Source organism: Nannobrachium achirus, assembly GCF_963921795.1.
Source record: "Nannobrachium achirus genome assembly, chromosome: 23".
NCBI classification, from domain to species: domain Eukaryota; kingdom Metazoa; phylum Chordata; class Actinopteri; order Myctophiformes; family Myctophidae; genus Nannobrachium; species Nannobrachium achirus.
The window spans coordinates 28,505,969-28,526,851 of NC_137830.1; the positions used below are offsets into that span (position 1 = coordinate 28,505,969).

General features: G+C 44.4%; 1 protein-coding gene across 1 annotated transcript; it reads right to left on the bottom strand.

Moving 5' to 3' along the window:
- Positions 1-6,109: 6,109 nt before the first annotated feature.
- LOC308308539 (DENN domain-containing protein 11-like) lies at positions 6,110-20,651 on the bottom strand (the record flags this gene model as incomplete). The annotated part of the gene is made up of 9 exons (XM_080753955.1): positions 6,110-6,305; positions 6,981-7,049; positions 8,102-8,252; positions 9,585-9,716; positions 10,362-10,500; positions 11,197-11,353; positions 17,283-17,441; positions 18,200-18,299; positions 20,246-20,651. 9 exons carry the CDS (start codon positions 20,649-20,651, stop codon positions 6,110-6,112), a joined length of 1,509 nt encoding a protein of 502 aa, XP_080610081.1.
- Between the last annotated feature and the right edge of the window lie 232 nt (positions 20,652-20,883).

Genomic DNA, 20,883 nt, shown 5'->3' on the forward strand with positions numbered 1-20,883 from the left:
TCTATTTCCTTGTGCTGGGATGTGATGATCTCGCCATTCTTCATCAGCATGCAATCCCAGTCATTGACCTTGGTCGCCTGCTCGTGGAAATGTCTCTCTTGGTCCTCTAGCTCGATACTCCACTTGTTGATCAGATCCTCCAGCAGGGCATAGGTCATCACTGTTGTACTGCTATCAGAGGCTGCAGGAGGCTTGTGACTGAGCAAATTTCCAGTAGAGGCATCTGTCCCAAAGCTAAACGCCCCACTTGGGTTAGTGCTACTTGTGGTAGTTGTTCCAAAGCTAAACGCTCCACTTGGGTTAGTGCTACTGGCCTGGGTGGGCTGCGCAGCAGCACTGGAGGTCTTCGATGGGAACCCGGAAAAACCTGAAGAGCCAGCAGGCTGCGCAGCCAGGGCAGTTGCTGTTGAAGAGGGTGATGCAGTAAGGGCTGCTGTGGTAGCCTGGACATTGGCTCCACCAAACATCCCTCCACCCATTGAGAGGCCCGCAGATGGTGATGCCGCTCTTACCACAGCTGGAGCTTGAAGCGGCGCAGCACTGGGGGTCTTGAATGCCGCCCCATCAAAGAATGAGGAGCCAGCAGCTGTTGTCCCCAAAGGTTGAGCATGAGGCTGCATCTGTGATGCCTTTGATGAATCAAAGAAGCCCCCACCTGCAGGTGAGGCGGCAGTGGTTCTTAGAGCCCCAAAAGGGGAGGCTCCTCCACTGGCAGTGCTCTTTGCAGGGGCACCCAAGCTCGAACCCCCAGTAGGAAATGAGAACCCGCCAAGACCACTTGTTGCAGCTACTGCTGTTGATGCCGCAGGTGGAGTTCGAGGCTGCATTTGAGCCTGCAATGTCTGTGATGGACCTCCAACAAATGACGCACCTGCAGGGACGGCAGCAGTGGTTGCTGGAGTGCTAAAAGAGAAGGTTCCTCCATAGCTAAAACCCCCATGACCTGAAAACCCGCCAAAACCAGAGGAGACAGTAGGTCCAGAAGCCGGAACACTTGCTGCAGGTACTGTCATTGATGCCACAGGTGGAGTTTGAGGCTGACCTCCAAAAAACGACCCACCTGTAGGGGCGGCAGTAGTGGTTGTTGTATTCCCAAAAGAGAAGGCTGGTCCTCCACCTGCACCACTCGTTGCAGGTGCACCAAAGCTAAAAGCTCCAGTGCTGGGGGTTGTAGCAGCAGATGTTGGGGTTCCTCCGAATGTGAACCCCGGTTTTGAGGTTTGACCAAAGTTGAAACCACCAGACATTATTGTTTTCTAAGGAATCCAGTCGAAGCAAAGGCCAGATATCCTGACTCGGTGCTGGAATCTCTCTGGGTGAAAGCTGGTCAAGGTACTCAAAGGTTGAATGCAAATGCAGCTTTGAAAAGTTTGTCTCGGAGATATGTGGGGAGTGGAGTAAATACTGCTTGTATCTCAACTCAAGTTGTAACGGCCACCCTTTATATAGTGCTTGGCTGGACGGTTGTGACATCACACTGATGCAGCTATATCATATGGAGCTTTACCTTAGAATGATGTCAGCACGTCTCTGCCAGCTCTATACAGAATATGGAGCTCTATAGACCATGCCCAAATATGGGGTTTGTCAGACTTGGATAGGTTTGTTGTTACTAATCTTTACATCAATTTTAATTAAATGTATTTTCATGTATTTTCAAAATACAAAGTACGTATTTGTATCTCAAATACATTTCTCAGAACAGTATTTCTATTTTGTATTTTGATACATTTCTTGACACAGTATATTTGTATTTTGTATCAAAATACTTTTTGATGTATTTTCGCCCATCTCTGTGGACAACACACGTATGCGGGAATTCGGGAATTTGCATAACGGGCGGCCCAGCGTCTAGTCGGCGACCTGGCCAACTCGGAACAATGTAAATAGGGAATGAATGCCCCGCCCTTTAATGCAAACCCCATTATACCTGTTTTTTACCTGGTCATAGGACCCGTTTTGACCATCTGTCTGCCTGTGTCCATTTATGCCCATATATGGAGATATCTGTATCTGTCTGTCTGTCTGTACTGTAGGCGTCCATTTTATGTCCATATATATGGAGATCACTGCAGTTATAGTTCTGGGTCCATTTTATGCCCATATATGGAGATATCTGTCTATCTGCGTCCATTTTATGCCCATATATGGAGTATCTGTCTGTGCCTCCAACTGTGTTACAGACACAGTGCCGGTTCCCCCTTTAATGCAAACCTCATTATACCTGTTGTCATAGGACCCGTTTTGAACATCTGTTTGCCTGTGTCCATTTATGCCCATATATGGAGATATCTGTATCTGTCTGTCTGTCTGTCTGTCTGTCGGCGTCCATTTTATGTCCATATATGGAGATCACTGCAGTTATAGTTCTGGGTCCATTTTATGCCCATATATGGAGATATCTGTCTATCTGCGTCCATTTTATGCCCATATATGGAGTATCTGTCTGTGCCTCCAACTGTGTTGCAGACACAGTGCTGGTTCCCCCTTTAATGCAAACCTCATTATACCTGTTGTCATAGGACCCGTTTTGAACATCTGTTTGCCTGTGTCCATTTATGCCCATATATGGAGATATCTGTATCTGTCTGTCTGCGTCCATTTTATGCCCATATATGGAGATCTTTGACCATCTGTTTGCCTCTGTCCATTTATGTCCATATATGGAAATATCTGTATCTGTCTGTCTGCAATCCATTTTATGCCCATATATGGGGGCATTCATTTTATGCCCATATATGGAGAACGCGCGTGCCCATGGGACGAACGGTTCTCGAGTTACGCGGATTACATACATACATACACACTCACAGAGATTTTTTGTTGACTCATGTGGCGTACGTGATGTCAGAGCCTTTTATGAAGTGATGTCACAATGAGTCAGAGCTTTCGCCGATTTCCTCCGGAACAGCCTGATGTCAACAATCAACCCCGCATAAGGAGATTCCGAACGTTTCGCGCCCGTTCGGGAAAACCGCGCGTCGGGTCGGGTCGAGACCCGGCACTGCACTCCGTGTCGCGGCGGGGAACGCGCGTGCCGAATCTGAAGCCGGTGGGACGAACGGTTCTCGAGATACGCGGATTACAGACACACAGAGACTTCTCGCATTTATGGATAGATGACTAAATTGGTACTAGAACATTGGGTTCATAGCTGAAGAGGAAAGAGAAGAGAAAATAGAAGGTCATTATTATTTTAATCTATTGTATAATGGAGAAATGATTGTGATGATGACGCTGAGGTATGAAAAACCAACAATCTGTACAGGTGACATTTATTAACGTATACAAATCTAGAGAGACAACGTGACATCGGTGTTGTCCTCATACAAATTGTCAGTGGTGTAATTACTTTTGGAAACAATTTACAGTAAAATAAACAGTTGCTTTTAATCCAATGAACTCGGTAAGAGATTTACTGTTCAGTGTGTTCATTTATGTAACTCTGAAGGTCCTCACAACCAGGAGGGTTTAGTTAGTGATTAAATTGAAATAATTCGAGCTGTTGTTTGGTTGATTGTTTATCGCGAATAAATGCATCCAACCTGCATGAATGAGGCATCACCAAATGAATATAGTTTGAAATATTCGCAATGCATTTTGGGATTGTATTATTATTATTCGCCACTCTGCCTGTGTGCCTTGACAAATTAAACTAACAAATGAAACTGCAAGGGTCCATTTGGTTACATTCGCTCACCCTCAGAGTTATGAACGAGTGCTTTTCTTACCGTATTCCATCCATTAACCAGTAACCAGAAAAAACAAAAAAGCTCTGACCGTCACCGGAGGGAGTGCCACGCACGCACGCACGCGTGCACACACACACACACACACACACACACACGCACGCACGCGCACACACACACACACACACACACACACACACACACACACACACACACACACACACACACACACACACACACACACACACACACACACACACACACACACACACACGATCATGTCATTCATTGACAACACTTGCCATGCTGTGGAGACTCGAGAGCCCAGACAGAGACGAAGTCTGACTGCATGGCTTGGTGAACAGCACCCTCTGGTGGCTAACAGTGGTCTCTCTCAAACTATGTCTTTGGCTGGGAGGGTTATGTATAGCCTAACAGCCAGACTCTCCCAGGGGAGAAAGGAAGCACATTGGTGATGACGTAGCTCGGGATGGCTTGCGAGGCTAGGTTATGTAAGCACTCTCTTCGTTCTACTTCATTGGCAGTTAACAAGTTGACATCAGGGATCTCCATATATGGGCATAAAAGGGACAAGGACGAACATAGATGGAGCGTGACATGAGGCGTGACTAACTGACTGGCGTGACTAACTGACTGACTGACATGAGGCGGAGGTTTTGATATTAACTGCTCCCTATGGTCGCGTTAAACAGCTAGTAGTAGCTAGGAATTCTCCTTTAACACGGAGGATTTTACTGTGTCATTTTAATGCAGTGTCACGTTTGCAGGTTCTATAATTATGACTACAAAACACATTCAACTGATCCCCTCTCCTTCACAGATGGACGCATCGATAACTAGATATTTACAGTCATTAAACAGAAAACATAGAAAAAGAAAACACAATTATTGAATATTTACATTCAAAGCAAAGAATATAAATAAAACAGTATTTGTTTTAGTATTGCAGAGTGTAACTCATTAACAACTTGTGAATTTGGTTCAAGTAGGCTAAAGTATTGTGCCCCGTTCCACCGGGACTTTACAGTGACCAAAGAAACGTATAACTTCTCAGAAGCATCTTGACAGGCCTTAAAGTGAGCGTACTTCAGTGCATCTGTACATTTTCACATTTTAGCACAATGGTCTCAACTCGTTTCACATTTCTGTATTAAGATTCAGGCCCACATGTATCAAATGGCCTAATAGTCCTCTGTAATTAAAGAAGGAACATCTCGATCTGATATTCACTGTCCCCAGTTCAAGCCCTAAGCCAGACATTCAAGGAATCAGAGCCTCTCGTTTCTTCACATTTCAGACTTGCTATATCTTATTGAAATGTCATCTCTTTGACAACTTCTAAGGTCACCTATTCATTACTACATTGGTTCCAGTGATCAGACTTAAAGTACTACTGTACACAAAAGATTAGAATTTTACATTCTCATTATGGCCTGTGTCTGTCTCACGAAACCCTTCTTCTTCTTTTATTTTTTTTATTAAATGGCTATAGATTGTCTGCATGTATGCTTTCAGGTATACTTCTATGAGCATTCAAATTATACCGAAGCACTCTAACCTACTAATGGCACACACCAGGCCCAGATTTGAGATGAATGCACTTAGCAATTTATTATCCAGCGTTTGAAACAAGAACAGGGAACTGGGGAGAGATAGGCCCCCCACATCACTCACGCAAGCACGCACGCAGCAAAATAAGTTATGAATCTGGCATTTGTATTTACAGGACGGCTAGCTTAGCGGTCCATGTTGCACATCCATGATCGTCAAAGAAGCTCGGGGGGTATTTCCACAGTTCAATAGACCTTTCATTCACTTGCTGAAGGGGAAGTGAGTCGGGGTAGCCACACATTTACTGACTACTATTTAGGTCAGCAAGTGGAAGTATAAGGAATCCAACAGGGCAACAAAGGGAGCAGCACATTATGTACATCAACAGGTCTGTCTCTCCACCCAGGGGCCTGCTGCTGTATGACAGCCTGGGATTGTTCCATTACATCTATAATACACGTAACTGAAAATAATCCATTATTTCAGTCAGCCAAATGGAGGTGTTCCAACGGGAGAAGGAGTTTCCCTCCAGGCGATGTTGTACAACGTGGAATTGACCACATTTATACCATTTATCTGTCTGCATTTGAGTTTGTGAGAGCAGATCCGCAACGGACAACAGAACTGCGGTAATGATGAAGACAGTGCTGTGTGCCATGTTTCTAGAGGTTCACGGCAGCACCAGAGTCTCTGCGAGGCTAACGTCTCAGGGCCCTTTAAGTGGCTCAAGTTGAATAACCCCCGTTTTTTAAGTCCAACGCGATGAGAGGCTCAAGTTGCTCAAGTTGAATAACCCCCGTTTTTTAAGTCCAACGCGATGAGAGGCAGATAGCCCTGGCCGGCGCACTTCAGCTGCAGCAGAGCTGGTCTGACACCAGCAGCGTGTCATAGCCGTAGATCTCCAGCAGATGGAGCAAGAACAGCCGGTCTCCATGTGGATCCAGGCCCATGGCCCTCACACTCTCCTGTGTCAGTGTGGGATCGGGGCTCCCCGCCACCTCACTCAGAGTCTGGAAAATCCTGTTGTTCTGCTCCAGGAAGAAGCTGGGGGAAGTGAATTGACCAGTGATTCTAATTAAAAGCAACGTCAGAGCTTAATGCAATAATACTATGAAAGGCAGCTGTCAGAGTTGTGGATTATCTTTTGCGTGGATGGTGAACACCAACGTCTAAAGATGACAGATTTATTGTTATCATATAGCAGTGGTTCTCAATCTGTAGGTGACAGTTTAAGGACTTTTAATACCTAAAAAAAGACCATTACTGCATCAAAAGTAATCAAGAAACTATACTATAAAAACTGTGAGAGGCAAGAGGCAAATATTATGAAAATAACCGATCTACAAGCTACTATTCCAAGGGGGGGGGGGGGGGTCCCTAGTTCAGGGGGGTGGGGGGCGGGGGGGGGGCTGAAAAGGTTGAGAACCACTGAACTGTTCTATAGGAGTGAATACTCCTAGTCTGATACTCATAATTCCGTAGATTAATTTCAGTAGATTAAACACTTAATTAATAATTAATTACTGTATGCTAAATTCTGTAATTAAGTCAGCCATCACACAAAGCACAAGGTACATCAAAAGAACAATTAAATCAAGGCGTCCCCCTCCTCTGCCTACAGCTGTTCACCAGATGTTGAACAGGCCTTGAGTACTCCAATATACATACAGAAGTTACTCTTATGTACTCTACTTACAGCATTTATTTTAATATACTTACAGAATAAAGAGATCCTCTTCACTGGACACACAGTCTCCATTCTCCTCCTGTGAATAGAGCAACATTTGCCTGCACACGCACATTCACGTGAGTGCGCACGCACACACGCACGCACGCACGCACGCACGCACGCACGCACGCACGCACGCACGCACACACACACACACACACACACACACACACACACACACACACACACACACACACACACACACACACGCACACACAGATTACCAAACCTTTTCAATACCTAAAAAATTGTAAAAAAAAATGACCATTGCTGAAACAAAAGTAATCAACAAACTATACTATAAAAAAAACGGTCAAACATGAAAATAGCAGATCTACAGGCTCACAACGCCTCACAATTATTTATCTGTGGAACTGAGTCAAACAAAGTTGAATGCCTCAACTCCTACAATCGAAGTGCTTGTCAGGGTTCACGGCTTGAAAAGGTTGACAACCTACTGTTTCACAAGTAGCCCTGACTGAAGCTCATCAACCAACTGCCGTACCTCCCCTGGATAAGTGGGAATTCCCACTGAGCTGAGCAAGTAGTAAGTACATGTTTGGGGTTGAATCCCGAGTCTTACAGTTGCAATTAGTTTACCGTACCTCTCTCCGTTGGGAAAGGACATATGGATTGCAGCTTAAATAAAACTTTCATCCCCTTTTTTCTCCCATAAATGTTTATATTGCAAAATTAATGAGTGCTGCCATTTCGCTTTAACCAACCAAACACTGTTTAAACCAGAGAAGACTCATGAACAATGGTAATAACCTGGCAAACAAAATCTTTTCAATTAGTGATGCTTTGTTCTAAAACTTGATATTGATACCTACAGATTGCACAGGGAAGCCACGCTGTTATTAGGCCATCAAGGCCTGGCAAAATACATTTGTGTTTTCAGAATCAACTGTAGATTTAGTCGACTAAAGTCTTATGATATTTAGTATTTTATTCAAAAGACTATGACTAAACTGAATCTAAATTTGCTGTCAAAATTAACACAGGCCTCCACTTCCCCCAGGTTGTCACAAGGTTAGAAACAGCTGTGGCTGTTGGCAGCTACAGTGATAATGGTGATGATGACGACAGTGTTGTTGCCCATAATGCCCACCTCTGTTCAGTGAGTTTGCGGTACTTGTCCCTGTCTGCAGCGCTGAGACGGAGTAGAGGCTTCAGACCTTCTCTGTAGGTCTTCACATTCTGGTTGTCCACGTATACATCGTAGAGATCCTTCTTCTCCTCGAAGATCTTCTCAGTGGTGCCTGCACCCACACACACACACACACACACACACACACACACACACACACACACACACACACACACACACACACACACACACAGAGATGATTGGGTTCAAAGACTTACTGTCAAGGTGTGTAGTTGCTAACGAGAGCCAGGTACAACTTTAACTTTAACTTTCTCGCAAACGTCCTCTGTTTACTGGTGCTAGATCCCACGAGAATGTGCTGCTGGGACAGAGAAAGGTTGATAACATTGATTTTCACCATACCTAGTATGGGTGTAATATTTATTCTCTTCTGCATTAACTAGAATTGTCATTGTCAGGACCATAGGCATAGAGGAACTATAGGTCAGGACACAGATTCAGTGAGGGACCGTTAAGGGCCATTTATAGTTACGTATGGTTAATTTTGTGTACGTTTGGGGGTGAGACAGTACGTACGTTAATTGCGTCAACATGCATAGTTGCGCTCTCCGTTATTTATGTGCCGATCCGCTCTCCGCTCCAATTCTGCTCCCGTTTGGGCCGCGCGCCACATGGAGGTGTTTTTTTAGCCAAAATAGCCTATGTAGAACCACAGAATTTCTTGACCCGACGACCGATGCGATGTTTGCTGTCGGCAACGGCAACGTTATCGCGGTAAATGCAACTCCGCGAGGGACCGAGGTACAGATTGAGATTAACCACCCGGACTGAGTAATTATAACAAAACACTCTGCACCCCTCTTGCTGTTGGAGGACAGGCGGTGTGAGTGTGTGTGCGCACGCGTTTGTGTGTATGTTTTCTCATGCCAATAAAGCCGTTTCAGGCTGTGACTGTGAGGAGTCCAGACGTCCTCTTCAGTGATTGCAATGACGTTCCTTTTTTCACGTTTCTTGCTAAATTATATTTCTTGTTGGGACACAGTTTCAGAAGCGCTGTCATAAGTAATTTTCCTAACTAGCCTACTGCCACGGTTGACAAAAGTTCACCATGGCCTTACCATGTACAAATCGTTTTTTATAATATTATAGTATTAAAAACTGATATAATGTCAGGTTTTACAGCTGCACCGCTCCACCGCCGGCGCCATCCCACCGGTAACCCACCACTCTGCCGCTGGCAATCGCAACTGTTATTCCACGGACGGCAGAGAAATCCACGGACAGCCGAGAAATCCGCGGATGGCCGATAAATCCACGATACTTTCCGCGATCGCGGAATGGCGCATTCCTGGGGGGACTAAATAATAGACTCCGACTTGATTCCAGTCTCCTAAAAAGGTATCAGCCCACTTCACACAGAGACGGGTAGTAAATCGGAGATGGCAAGTCTTGCAATTTTTTGTCTTGGGCTGAATCCACTCACATGCGACGTAGGCCAGCTCGTTCTCCAGGGCACTGATGTCGGCCACGTTGACGTAAAAGAAGGGGCGGAACTCTGGAACAGCCACGCCCACTCCTGGGATGGAGACGTTTGCCAGGCAGCAGCAGCAGTAGACTGGGGGAGAGAGGAGATTATTATTGAGTCGCATGGCGACGCATTGTGAGCTTGTAGATCGGCTATTTTCAAATGACCGAAATGGATATAGGGCTGAAGTGGTTATTGTAGGTTTTTTAACCAGTAAGAATCCCTAATCGGGAGATAAGCGACCATCAGGTCGCATACACAAACTTTAGAAGGCAATCGTAGCCAATCAGGAGGGAATATGGGAAGATCCATGTTGATGACATGACTTTAGAGATACTGTGTACCGCTTTGTGTGATTTTAGGGCAAAATCTGTAGGAGCAGTGTACAAAAATGTGTCACGTGACGTGACGTGACGTGACGTGACGTGACGTGGTGTGGCGTGGCGTGACGGACAGACTGACGGACTGATGGACGGAGAGCTGGTGGAACTTTTCATAGTAACTTGCGACCTGACAGTCGCAATAATAATAAAAATCAAAAAAGTAACCAGTAACTAAAGTTTTCAAATAATTGTAGAGGAGTAAAATCCGAGATGTAGTGGAGTAGAAGTAAAAGTACTGCAAGTTGCATTCACTCCAGTAAAGTACAAATACCTGTACACAAGTACAGTAAATGTACTTACGGTAGTTACTTAACACCAGTGCACACCGTCAGATGAAAGAAAGCCTCCTCACCTCGGTAGCAGACCACCCCTACAGGAGGAGGGGAGAAGATGAGGATGCGTCTCCGGAGCAGAGCCAGCTTCCACAGCACCATGATCTGCTCCCCAAAGAACCTGATGAACTGGGACATGCAGCCGGCCGGGTGGGTGATCTGGACACACAAAGAACAGCCTAGTGGTCATTCCATTTAGTTTGAGTCATTTTAGCCATCTGAAATCTTTTGGTTTTAGTCTGCTTTTAGTCGACTAAAGTGTCAAAAGATTTTAGTCGACTAAATCTACAGTTGATTTTGTCGACAAAAACTGATATTTTGGCGGGCCTTGATGGCGTCATAATGCCTGATGATTTTACACTCGGTTGCCTTGCTGAATATAGCCGATCTACAAGCTCACAACAGACCACAACACCCGGGCACAAGCGAACATAAAATGACTTGTCTTTTATTTCAACTGGATCTCTTCTCCACGTGTCCCTCCTTAACATTTTAGTCTAGTTTTTATTTGTTTACGAATGTAAATGTATTCTTAGTCTTAGTTTTAGTCATCTTAGCTTGTTTTTTATTTAGTTTTTGTTTAGTTTTCGTTAGTATAAAAAAAGGTAGTCTACCAACCTTTTTTCGTCATAGTTTTAGTCAACAAAATTAACAGGAAGAACAAAACTCACAGTGCTTAGCTAATTGATTTATGTTTGTTTGTTTGTTTTTCCCGCAAATTGATACCTTGCGCAAAAGTAGCAGAAAATAGCTGCTATTGTCCCTAATTTTGATATTGCTGCCACTTAACAATGTCATATTCTTCCTCATCTGTGAAACAACTGTTACAACACAAATGATAGATAAGTCCCCAACCTTCATTTCAGGGTGCATGCTGTGATTGAGTGCAGCTCCCCAGGCGTTGACTGGACACACAGTAACAGCCCCTTCACCACTGGGTGGCAGCAACGCTCTCTTGTCTTCATAGAAGGCTTCCAATGGAGAGTAATGTCCAGGAGACTGCAGCTGGAGCCTAGTGGAAATGAGATACAATGACACAGAATCGAACAACAAACAAACACATAAGACATTAACCTGAATGCTGTTGGAACAAAGCACATGATCTTCGAAGCTGAACTTATTGGGACATTCGAAAAACAGGGTTTGTTAGTGCTCTCTGATATTGCACATGGCCAACGACAAAAATCTCCCATACCTACTTGGAGAAATACAACAAGATTTGTGATAAAAGGTGTGGTGGGTGCAGTGACACCAGGGTGAATACTTTGATCATATTTGGAATTCATCAATATCACTTCGGTCCACATAGACCCTCCATGCTTAGTAAAACAGACCTGAGTTGCACTGTACTTGATGAGTTATTTTCCATCTACCCCAACTAATCTTCACCAAAAATAGAAGATCTACAAGCTCACAATGTGTCATGTTGTGATGCGCTGCGATATTGTAGATTGGCTATTTTTGGTGAACGTTTCCACCAGAATAGGGATGCTTGTTCAAGTAGTTAAACGTCAAGTATAAAGTTATTTTCAGTCTGTTCTTATGGAGAAGGATATTCCTCCGTAAAATACTGTACGGCATCTTAGGGGGAAATATTTGCATATTTATGTAGCGTAAAATGACACAAGATTCAAAACATTAACAGTGTAATTCAGGGATGCCGTGGATGAAAGGCATATTTGCCCTGAGTAAAAAAAAAAGAAAAAAAAAAGTTTACGAACCACTGCTCTACACACTGCATCCTCCCAGAGGAGGCTCCTCACTAGCAGGTGATCAATGTGGTTTAAGGACCAACCAATCTTGAAGGTCACCTAGTGACAAGACTGCATCATTTATGTTGGGTACACAAATGCCTGCCAACTGTTTGTCAAAAACATCCCTTTCAATGTGGACACGGGTCGAGCTCAAGGACTTCTTTGAGCAGTATTCATTCATTTTTCACTCTCAATCTGATTTCTAAAAGGTGGGTTAAGTGTAGCATTCTGAGCAAACGTGGCTCAGGAAATAAAAATCAGGGGTTAGTGAAACGAATGTTTGGGGTTAAAAACTCCTAAAAACATTTTTTTACTCTCCATCTAAAGACTAAACGGTGGGTTAACGTACATGGCCCTGTGACACAGCATGACAGCCCTGTCACAGGGTCATAACACATGATAATGTTACCATGATAACCGTGTTAGCATCGTCAGTATCATGTCAGTGCCATGGCAGTGTCATCATGTCAGTATGTCAGTATCATGTCAGTATCATGGTCAGTCTCATGTCAGTGTCATGGTCAGTATCATGTCAGTATCAGGTCAGTATCATGTCAGTATCATGGTCAGTATCATGTCAGTATCATATCATGTCAGTATCATGGTCAGTATCATGGTCAGTATCATGTCAGTATCATGGTCAGTACCATGGTTAGTGTCATGGTCAGTATCATGTCAGTATCATGGTCAGTATCATGTCAGTTAAAAGAACAAGATGATGCGCACATCCTTTCCAAGTGCTGGTGCTGGGCTCAGGTTGACATGAGATTAAAGAATGGAGGTCCGCACACAGCTCAATGCTCCACAGTGTTTATTTAAAACATAAAGTTAGACGACGTTTCGGCCATCAGCTGGCCTTCATCAGGTGACCTGATGAAGGCCAGCTGATGGCCGAAACGTCGTCTAACTTTATGTTTTAAATAAACACTGTGGAGGTGACCTGATGAAGGCCAGCTGATGGCCGAAACGTCGTCTAACTTTATGTTTTAAATAAACACTGTGGAGCATTGAGCTGTGTGCGGACCTCCATTCTTTAATCTCAGTATCATGTCAGTATCATGGTCAGTACCATGGTTAGTGTCATGGTCAGTATCATGTCAGTATCAGGTCAGTATCATGTCAGTATCATGGTCAGTATCATGGTAGTATCATGGTCAGTATCATGTCAGTATCATGGTCAGTACCATGGTTAGTGTCATGGTCAGTATCATGTCATATATCTGGTCAGTATCATGGTCAGTATCATGGTTAGTATCATGGTCAGTATCATGTCATACCGGTATATCTGGTCAGTATCATGTTCAATATCATGTCAGTATCATGGTCAGTATCATGGTTAGTGTCATGGTCAGTATCATGTCATATATCTGGTCAGTATCATATCATGTCAGTATCATGGTCAGTATAATGGTCAGTATCATGTCAGTATCATATCATGTCAGTATCATGGTCAGTATCATGGTCAGTATCGTGACCATGAAGCCAATTTGAAAATGTTGGTTCTTCCTTGGCCTTCTGGGACTGTGTTTCATGGCAAGCAGTCCCACAATTAGTAGCTTTCTGCGTTGCTTCGTTGATATATAAAATAAATAAGCAATCAAATAATGTGTTTCAAGATTATTCAATTGAAAAAGTAATCGATACATAGACTAATCACTAATACAACAATCAAGAGTTGCAAATCTACTACATATCCAGCAATATGTGCAGGTTTTTGTGTGCATGTGATGATCCAGAATTCAACATGTAATGCTTAAGGAGAGAGAAACAGCGTGAGAGAGAAAGGGACGGCAGCACAACAGGAGCTCCTTTGTACAAACTAGACGGGTTCAGTAAATAACTAGGAGAGACAGAGTGATTGGATGGTGTTGGACGAGTAAGGAGCATGACAAATGCATACCACAAGGCCAGACAGGGCAACAGTGTCTGTGGGAACTCTGAAGGAAGAACACAGTGCAGAATGGAAAGTGAACAAAGGGGAGAAAAGAAGTGAAAGAGGCATTTTCAAAGTCTGACAGATTGGGGTGTGAATCTTCGCCGAGTGACGTGTCGTGGATAATACTGTGTTAAAAAAAAAAGTGTTAAATTGAACTGTAATTAAAAATGTACCTCATTTGGAGAGATAATAGGCTTTTGTTCATCAGGCAGAGGCTCTGGGCCACAAACTGCTACACTCACCCCCCTCTTGACCTCCCCCCACCGGGAAACCTGATCCGGGTCACAGTGAAAGTCAACATATTAACCACTAGCCCTGGGGTCTTCAATGTTTTCAGGCCTCAATGTTTTCAACCCTTAGCTGAGAGAGAGATAAAGCAGGGACCCTCACTACATTGTATTTGTGTTGCAGACTAAACCTTTTCATAGATTGAATAGATAGCTTCATAGACTTGTGTGACAGCACTATCAGATACATTTTATTGTGTATTCTCAGACATTTAACAACTTAAACCGTCGCTACTTAGTGAACATGACCTTTCCCTCTGTACTTGATATGCTCTTTTTTCACTCTACACCAGAAGCTCTCAACTCCTCGGAGCGCATTTGTAAAAACGACCTGGTATTATTAGCATTTTGATTGATATCTGCCATTTGGGGTAATTGGGTGTTTTGTTGGGTGCCAATCATACATTTGCTACAGTTGTTTCCTGTTGAGATTGGAACATTTCCTGGGGCAACCTGCCAAGATCACACATGTCACATGGGTCTTTTTTCTTTTTTACTCTCAAAAAAGCAGTGCATTTGAAACTACATTGCAGTGCACATCATGGGGTGATCACTGCTTGCCTCCTGTGAATTGTTTTCTTTTTATTTAATTTTATTTTATTCATTTTGTTTCTGAGCGAGGTCAGCAGACAAAGTGACGTGAGTGAGAGGAAAAAACCTGGGTGAAATCTGCCAATCTCAACAGGAAACAACAGTATATTTCATGGTTTAAATTCAAATTTGAGTATACTAATGCATTAATACTCATAGGCATCAAATATGCGCGCTTTCAGGGGCTAAAACCAAATCAAGTGCCCCGCTTCAGTTTGCTAAAAGTACAGTGGTACGATTTTACAATGAATGTCCTTGGGCTTTTTATGACACACATGACTCACTCATGACTTCAACAATCAACAAAATAATTAATTAATGGCATTGCACCAACATTATTATTATTATAAAAGACATTTATTGTTGATCTCACAGATCCAGAAGATAAGTGCTACAGAACGCTTAGGTTTTTTAAATTTGTGTCTTTTTGTCTATTTTAATTGTAGAGGAAACATCTCTCTCCCCTCTTTCTCTGTCTCTCGTTGGTGCTGTTATCGCAGACAAAAACACCACTTCACACCTACCAAAGCTTTACAAAAGCTGCAAAGTGTCAACAGCGTATGCATATCAATGGACAGGTTGTCCGAGCAAATAGGCGGCGAGCTAATGTAATGTAAATCTGGGACTGCACGTGGCGGGTGCGTGTGTCGTTTCTCGCAGGGGCTCGAGTGAGGAAGCATACACAGGATACTTGTCAATACTTGTCTCATATGTTAGGTACACATATAAATGACAGTTTGAGAGGGATTTTGTGTTGTCAGAATGAATATCAAGAAATCTACAAGCAAAACCAGAAGTATAGGATTTTCATTTTCTATGCACTTTTTCTAGGTTCACCAGGCGACCTATAGACATTGTTATACACGTGTATATACATGTATGTGCACATAGATACACACCTACGTGTTGTGGAGTGTCGCTAGGCATCCGCCTCTCAGGTGAGCACCATAGCAAGGGGAGCCAGTGGAACAGGGGCAGAGACCGGCCGAGAAGACCACTCCCCAGTCTGGGACGCATCATCGAGGGGTGCTATATACCAATCTACCTGCCTTGATTTGAGCACACCTGCGATGGTCAGCTGGGAGCCCACAGGACAAACAAAAGCGCTGTCTCTGCCTAAAGTATTATCTGGCTCTCCACGCTAAAAGACGGGTACTGCTCAGGCGGTAAGGCTAAACACACTCCTCCTTAAAATGCTTGGTTTTTAATTATGCGTCATGTGGCGTTATCTGGCAACATCGGGCCCTGCTGATGTCTATCGAAATATGCATGGAAAGGAAAATGCATGAGTATGATTATCGACTGAAATGCATGGATATTGGATGGCACTAATTCCCCGGACCGGGAAGAACTTAATTTATACTGTCTAATTACTTACCTTGTTTGGAGTCCTTGGAGTGTCTTTTTGTAAATAAATGTTTTGTATTTATGTGTGTACATTTATGTTTTTGCACATACTGTAGATACACACCTACACAACTCCATCTGCTTGAGACGTTGTAGTCATTTTTTTTAAAAGCTCCTTTAAAGAGGCACTTGGTTTCAGATAGGTGGTAAACGTATTCCAATGTGTTGCTGCACTGTATCTAAATACATTTTTCCCCATGATGGTTTTGAATTTCATCTGGATAAAATCACTTGCGCTAACTCTGATGGAATACTGGTAGCTCTACCTCACAAGCGTATACTTTTTTTTAAAGTACTTTGACACTATTTCTTTTTGAACAAATTTTAAAGTGAGTTTATAAAGTTGAAGTATGTTTGGTCCAAGTGAGTAGTTGGGTGGACCTTACAAATGAGGTGGTTCTTCTCACGGGTCTCGCACCCAATTCTGGGCCCTTGGTACAAGGATTCACTGCGGGCCCCCCATCAATGTTCTTCGTAGGGGGAGGTGGTATAGGAGATATACAAGCTCGCCGTGCTGTGATCTGCTATTTTTGAAAAATCTTGAAAATTTGTGCAAGTCTATATATCAAATCATTCTAACGTTTTTGTTTGTCAGTGTTTCTATAGTTTCTATGTCAGTGGGGCTTAAACTTTATCATGTGAAGGACCGCAAAAATCATATGTATTTGGCCACGGACCCCCATCTCAAAATATTTTGTTCCAGGGACCCCCCAGAAGCAAGATCTGAGTTACAAATGTTCGCTTAAAAAATACATATGATTTGCAAACATTTTCACAGCTTTTAAAAAATAGCAGATCTACAAGCTTGCAGCGCGGCACCGAGTGCCGCGCTTACAAGCTTGCAGCGTGGCACCGAGTGCCGCGCTGTGAACTTGTAGATCTGCTAGTTTTCAGTAGGTAAAGTATAAAATAATTAAGGCCCCTCCACCTTGGGCCCTAGTAACTCAGTCCCACTGTTCTTCTTACCTGACCTGGTGCTCCAGGAAGCTCATGTACCGATACAGCAGGGTGTATGAAGGAGACAAGATGCCCACTGACTTCATCCTCGCACCCCTCTCCACTGCACTCTCCACAGCCATGTTGGCAAAACAGGCCAGCCCGAAGTAACAGCCCTTACGGAAGTAGCTGTGGAGAGAGGAGGGGACAAAACAAGAGTTTTAGAGGAGGAGAGAGAGAGAGAGAGAGAGAGAGAGAGAGAGAGAGAGAGAGAGAGAGAGAGAGAGAGAGAGAGAGAGAGAGAGACTTTTAAAGATTTTACATCTCTTACAAAAAGACAGTTGCTAGCAAGTGGCTAAATGAGACTGCAGAGGTTGTCAGGAAGATTACACTTCATCACGATGATCATCATATCAATGTTGTTGAGCAAAGCGTACATGTACCATGAGTTTTTATTTGCCACTGTAATAATCTGAAATCCGAAGCGAAACGTTTTATAGAGATAATAAGCAGGAAGATGCTAACTTCCTTCCATCAAACAGTCCCTGGACAGCTCTACGAGGCCTGAGTCACACCAGTGACGGACGTGCCAGATTGCTGTGCCTTTTGCCAGGCAACACGTCGTGGTGCCCTGCCAAGAGTGAGACGTGGGGGCAGCCCATATACTCTGAAGTAGCTTCCCTCTCCTTGTCTGCAGCCTTTCATGTGCACTAAGACACCAAGACAGCATTCAGCTGGTAAAGGAAATTAACTAGCTTTTCTACTTCCATGGCTGCAAATGAGTGACAAGGACAACATGCTCTACAACATGTAGAAACAAGAGCGAGCACACCACACACACACACACATACACACACACACACACACACACACACACACACACACACACACACACACACACACACACACACACACACACACACACACACACACACACACACACTTACATGAAGTCAGTGGTGACTCGATGGGAGCCACTGGCGATGGCTTTGAACTCCACACCCTCCAAATCCATGTCCTTGGGTAGACACCACTCCAGCATGTTACCTTACACACACACACACACACACACACACACACACACACACACACACACACACACACACACACACACACACAGAGTATTATTAATGCTGTTGATTACAAACACGCATATCATGCTCATGCATGCGTTCACAGTACACACTACTACAGGAAGAGGGGGAATCGTTCATTATCACTATAATGTTTGCCGATGTTAAACAGAGTGGATTCCTTGGAACTCATTGTGAGTCCTGGCTCTCAAGAAGCAGCTGAGCAAACAGGTTCTGATAGGAGCAGAGGAACAGGGGTGACTCAGCCATGCTTTTCAACACAACAAGAGGTTTTCAGCCAGTCGGTTGGCAGGCAGACACATCCATCCGTCAGTCACTGCAATAAGCTGTGAAGATCAGCTGGCTTCTTGACCAGGCCACGGTGTGTAGGCAGCGGAGGAAGGGATACAGGATAGGTGGGCACTACGGACATCTGGGCACCTTGATTTAAAATTGTCTATTTTGTCCAAATGTTAAATAAAAATGAGACCAATTTTAAATATTTTAAGTAATGTAAAGTATACATGATGTGAAGTGAACATGCATGGACGGTACATCATTAGCAGTCCTTCAATTTATGCCCCAAAATGACTGGATATACAGGTTTGTAGCAATTGTAGAAATATTAGACCTTAAATGTCGAAAGTTTAAGCATGTAATTAAATGATGAAAATCTAGGCACCAAAACAGAGTGGGCCCCAGGAATACTTTAAACATGAAGTCTTAGGGGCCTATATGGCATCTTCAAGACAAGTGCTATAGGTGCTGTATAGGCCTAAGGTGCCAAAAGAGGTTTCCTAAGTTACACTGTAAAAATCTTGAGTAGCCTATATTCATTTAACTTGTCTGAGACTGTACAAATGGAACCAGGGGGCCTGTCCATCTGGTTCCATTTGCACACACTGCCCGGACCACCACGCCGCCGGTGGTCCGGGCACCCTAGCTACCGGTAGTCTGCAATGCCAGCCTGACAACCTTTGCCGCGTGTCCTCATCTCTCCCCCATTTCAGTCTATACTGTCCTATCAATAAAGCCATAAAAGCCCCCAACATGCATCTTAAAAAAATGGTGAGAAGATCAAATCAGATTGGTTCAAGATGCATACAGTATATCATATCGTCAATACATGCCAATGAAGCTCACTGTTGGGATTGTGGTCGATATGAGGTGGCAGGTGGGTAATCTGATAGGCTGCATGTTCCACAGGGTCTTGCCCTGACGTTACCATCAGGCTTCATTAAAAATGAATAGACCCCCAGTCTGCAGGAAAGAAACCACCACCTGCTTGGTTTTAACAACAGCACAGCACTCTCATCATCCCAGCATCTTTAACTGACATCTCTATTCTTTGGACACAGGCCAGATGGACATGATGGCACTTGAATCATTTCAGTAAACCAATGGTTTAGAGACCCATCATTCCAAAATGTGCAGTCTTCAGGGATAATATCATTGTTGTAGGGATCATGCACAGCAGAGTAGTGTATAATTCTCAGTGATGTATGCATTTATTTATGCAAATGTAAGCATTGTGGTTACATTTATTAGGCTATACTATTAGGCTATATCTCACTCAGAATTAAATGGATTAAGGATTTGAATTAGGCTACATCATTCGTGATGTACCTGCTATTACTTAGTGGTAAACCCCCAGCTAGCATACAAGAGCTTTTCAGTGTGGGCGTCGATATAGCCTATCACAGAAGGTAAGCTACAGCTGGATAGACTGAGGCGAGGCTTTTTGTCATTATTCATAACTGTCCCTTTCCCCCTGTGAAATAATGCAGCGTTTTCTTGTCCGAGTTCCTTCTAGTCCGTGTGTTCTTGTATTTCACTGAATGTACTGTGTATATAGCTTGTATAATATAAATATTATATTGCATATTCACAGACACACTCTGTCTCACACTTGACTCTCACCTGATCTGGTGTTGAATGCCACCACAAAGACCGAGACGATCTGGTCCTTTTCCTCCCACTGCACTATCCCGCCGTCCAGCGACACGTCCCCCGGCCCCAACCCCGAGGGATGCTCGTCTGCGTCGGCGGGGACGCACGGCACGGCATCGGCCCCCCCGATCCCCCCGGTGGCGAAGGTCGAAGGCGGGGCGCCGCCGCCGTCTGTCTCGGAGACTTGGGACCTGGGACCCCCCGGACTGGTGCTCCACCCGAAGCCGGGCGCGGTGCATCCCAGCGCCCGGCTGTTCGAGGAGGGACTGCCGCCCTGCCGCTCCGATGCGGCTTTCTCCGCGGAGGAGGAGGAGGGCGTCGGAGCCTCCACCTCCTCCCAGTCCAGCAGAGGCGCGCGGTCGGACCTCTCCACCATCACGGCTCCTCCACCCCACCCCACCGCACCGCGGCGGCTGCTCAGCCCGTCAGCGGAGGTCCTCCTCCCCGCCTCGCCTCGCTGTCCTCCCCGCCGCCGACGTGGATGATGATGTTGATGGTGGTGGTGGTGGAGATGTGCAGCCGCCAGGCAGCCGCTTCCATCCGTAAAGCCTGAGCTCAACAACCACGATCGACTGCGTTTAATGGGGTAAACGCTGCATTCATCCTGC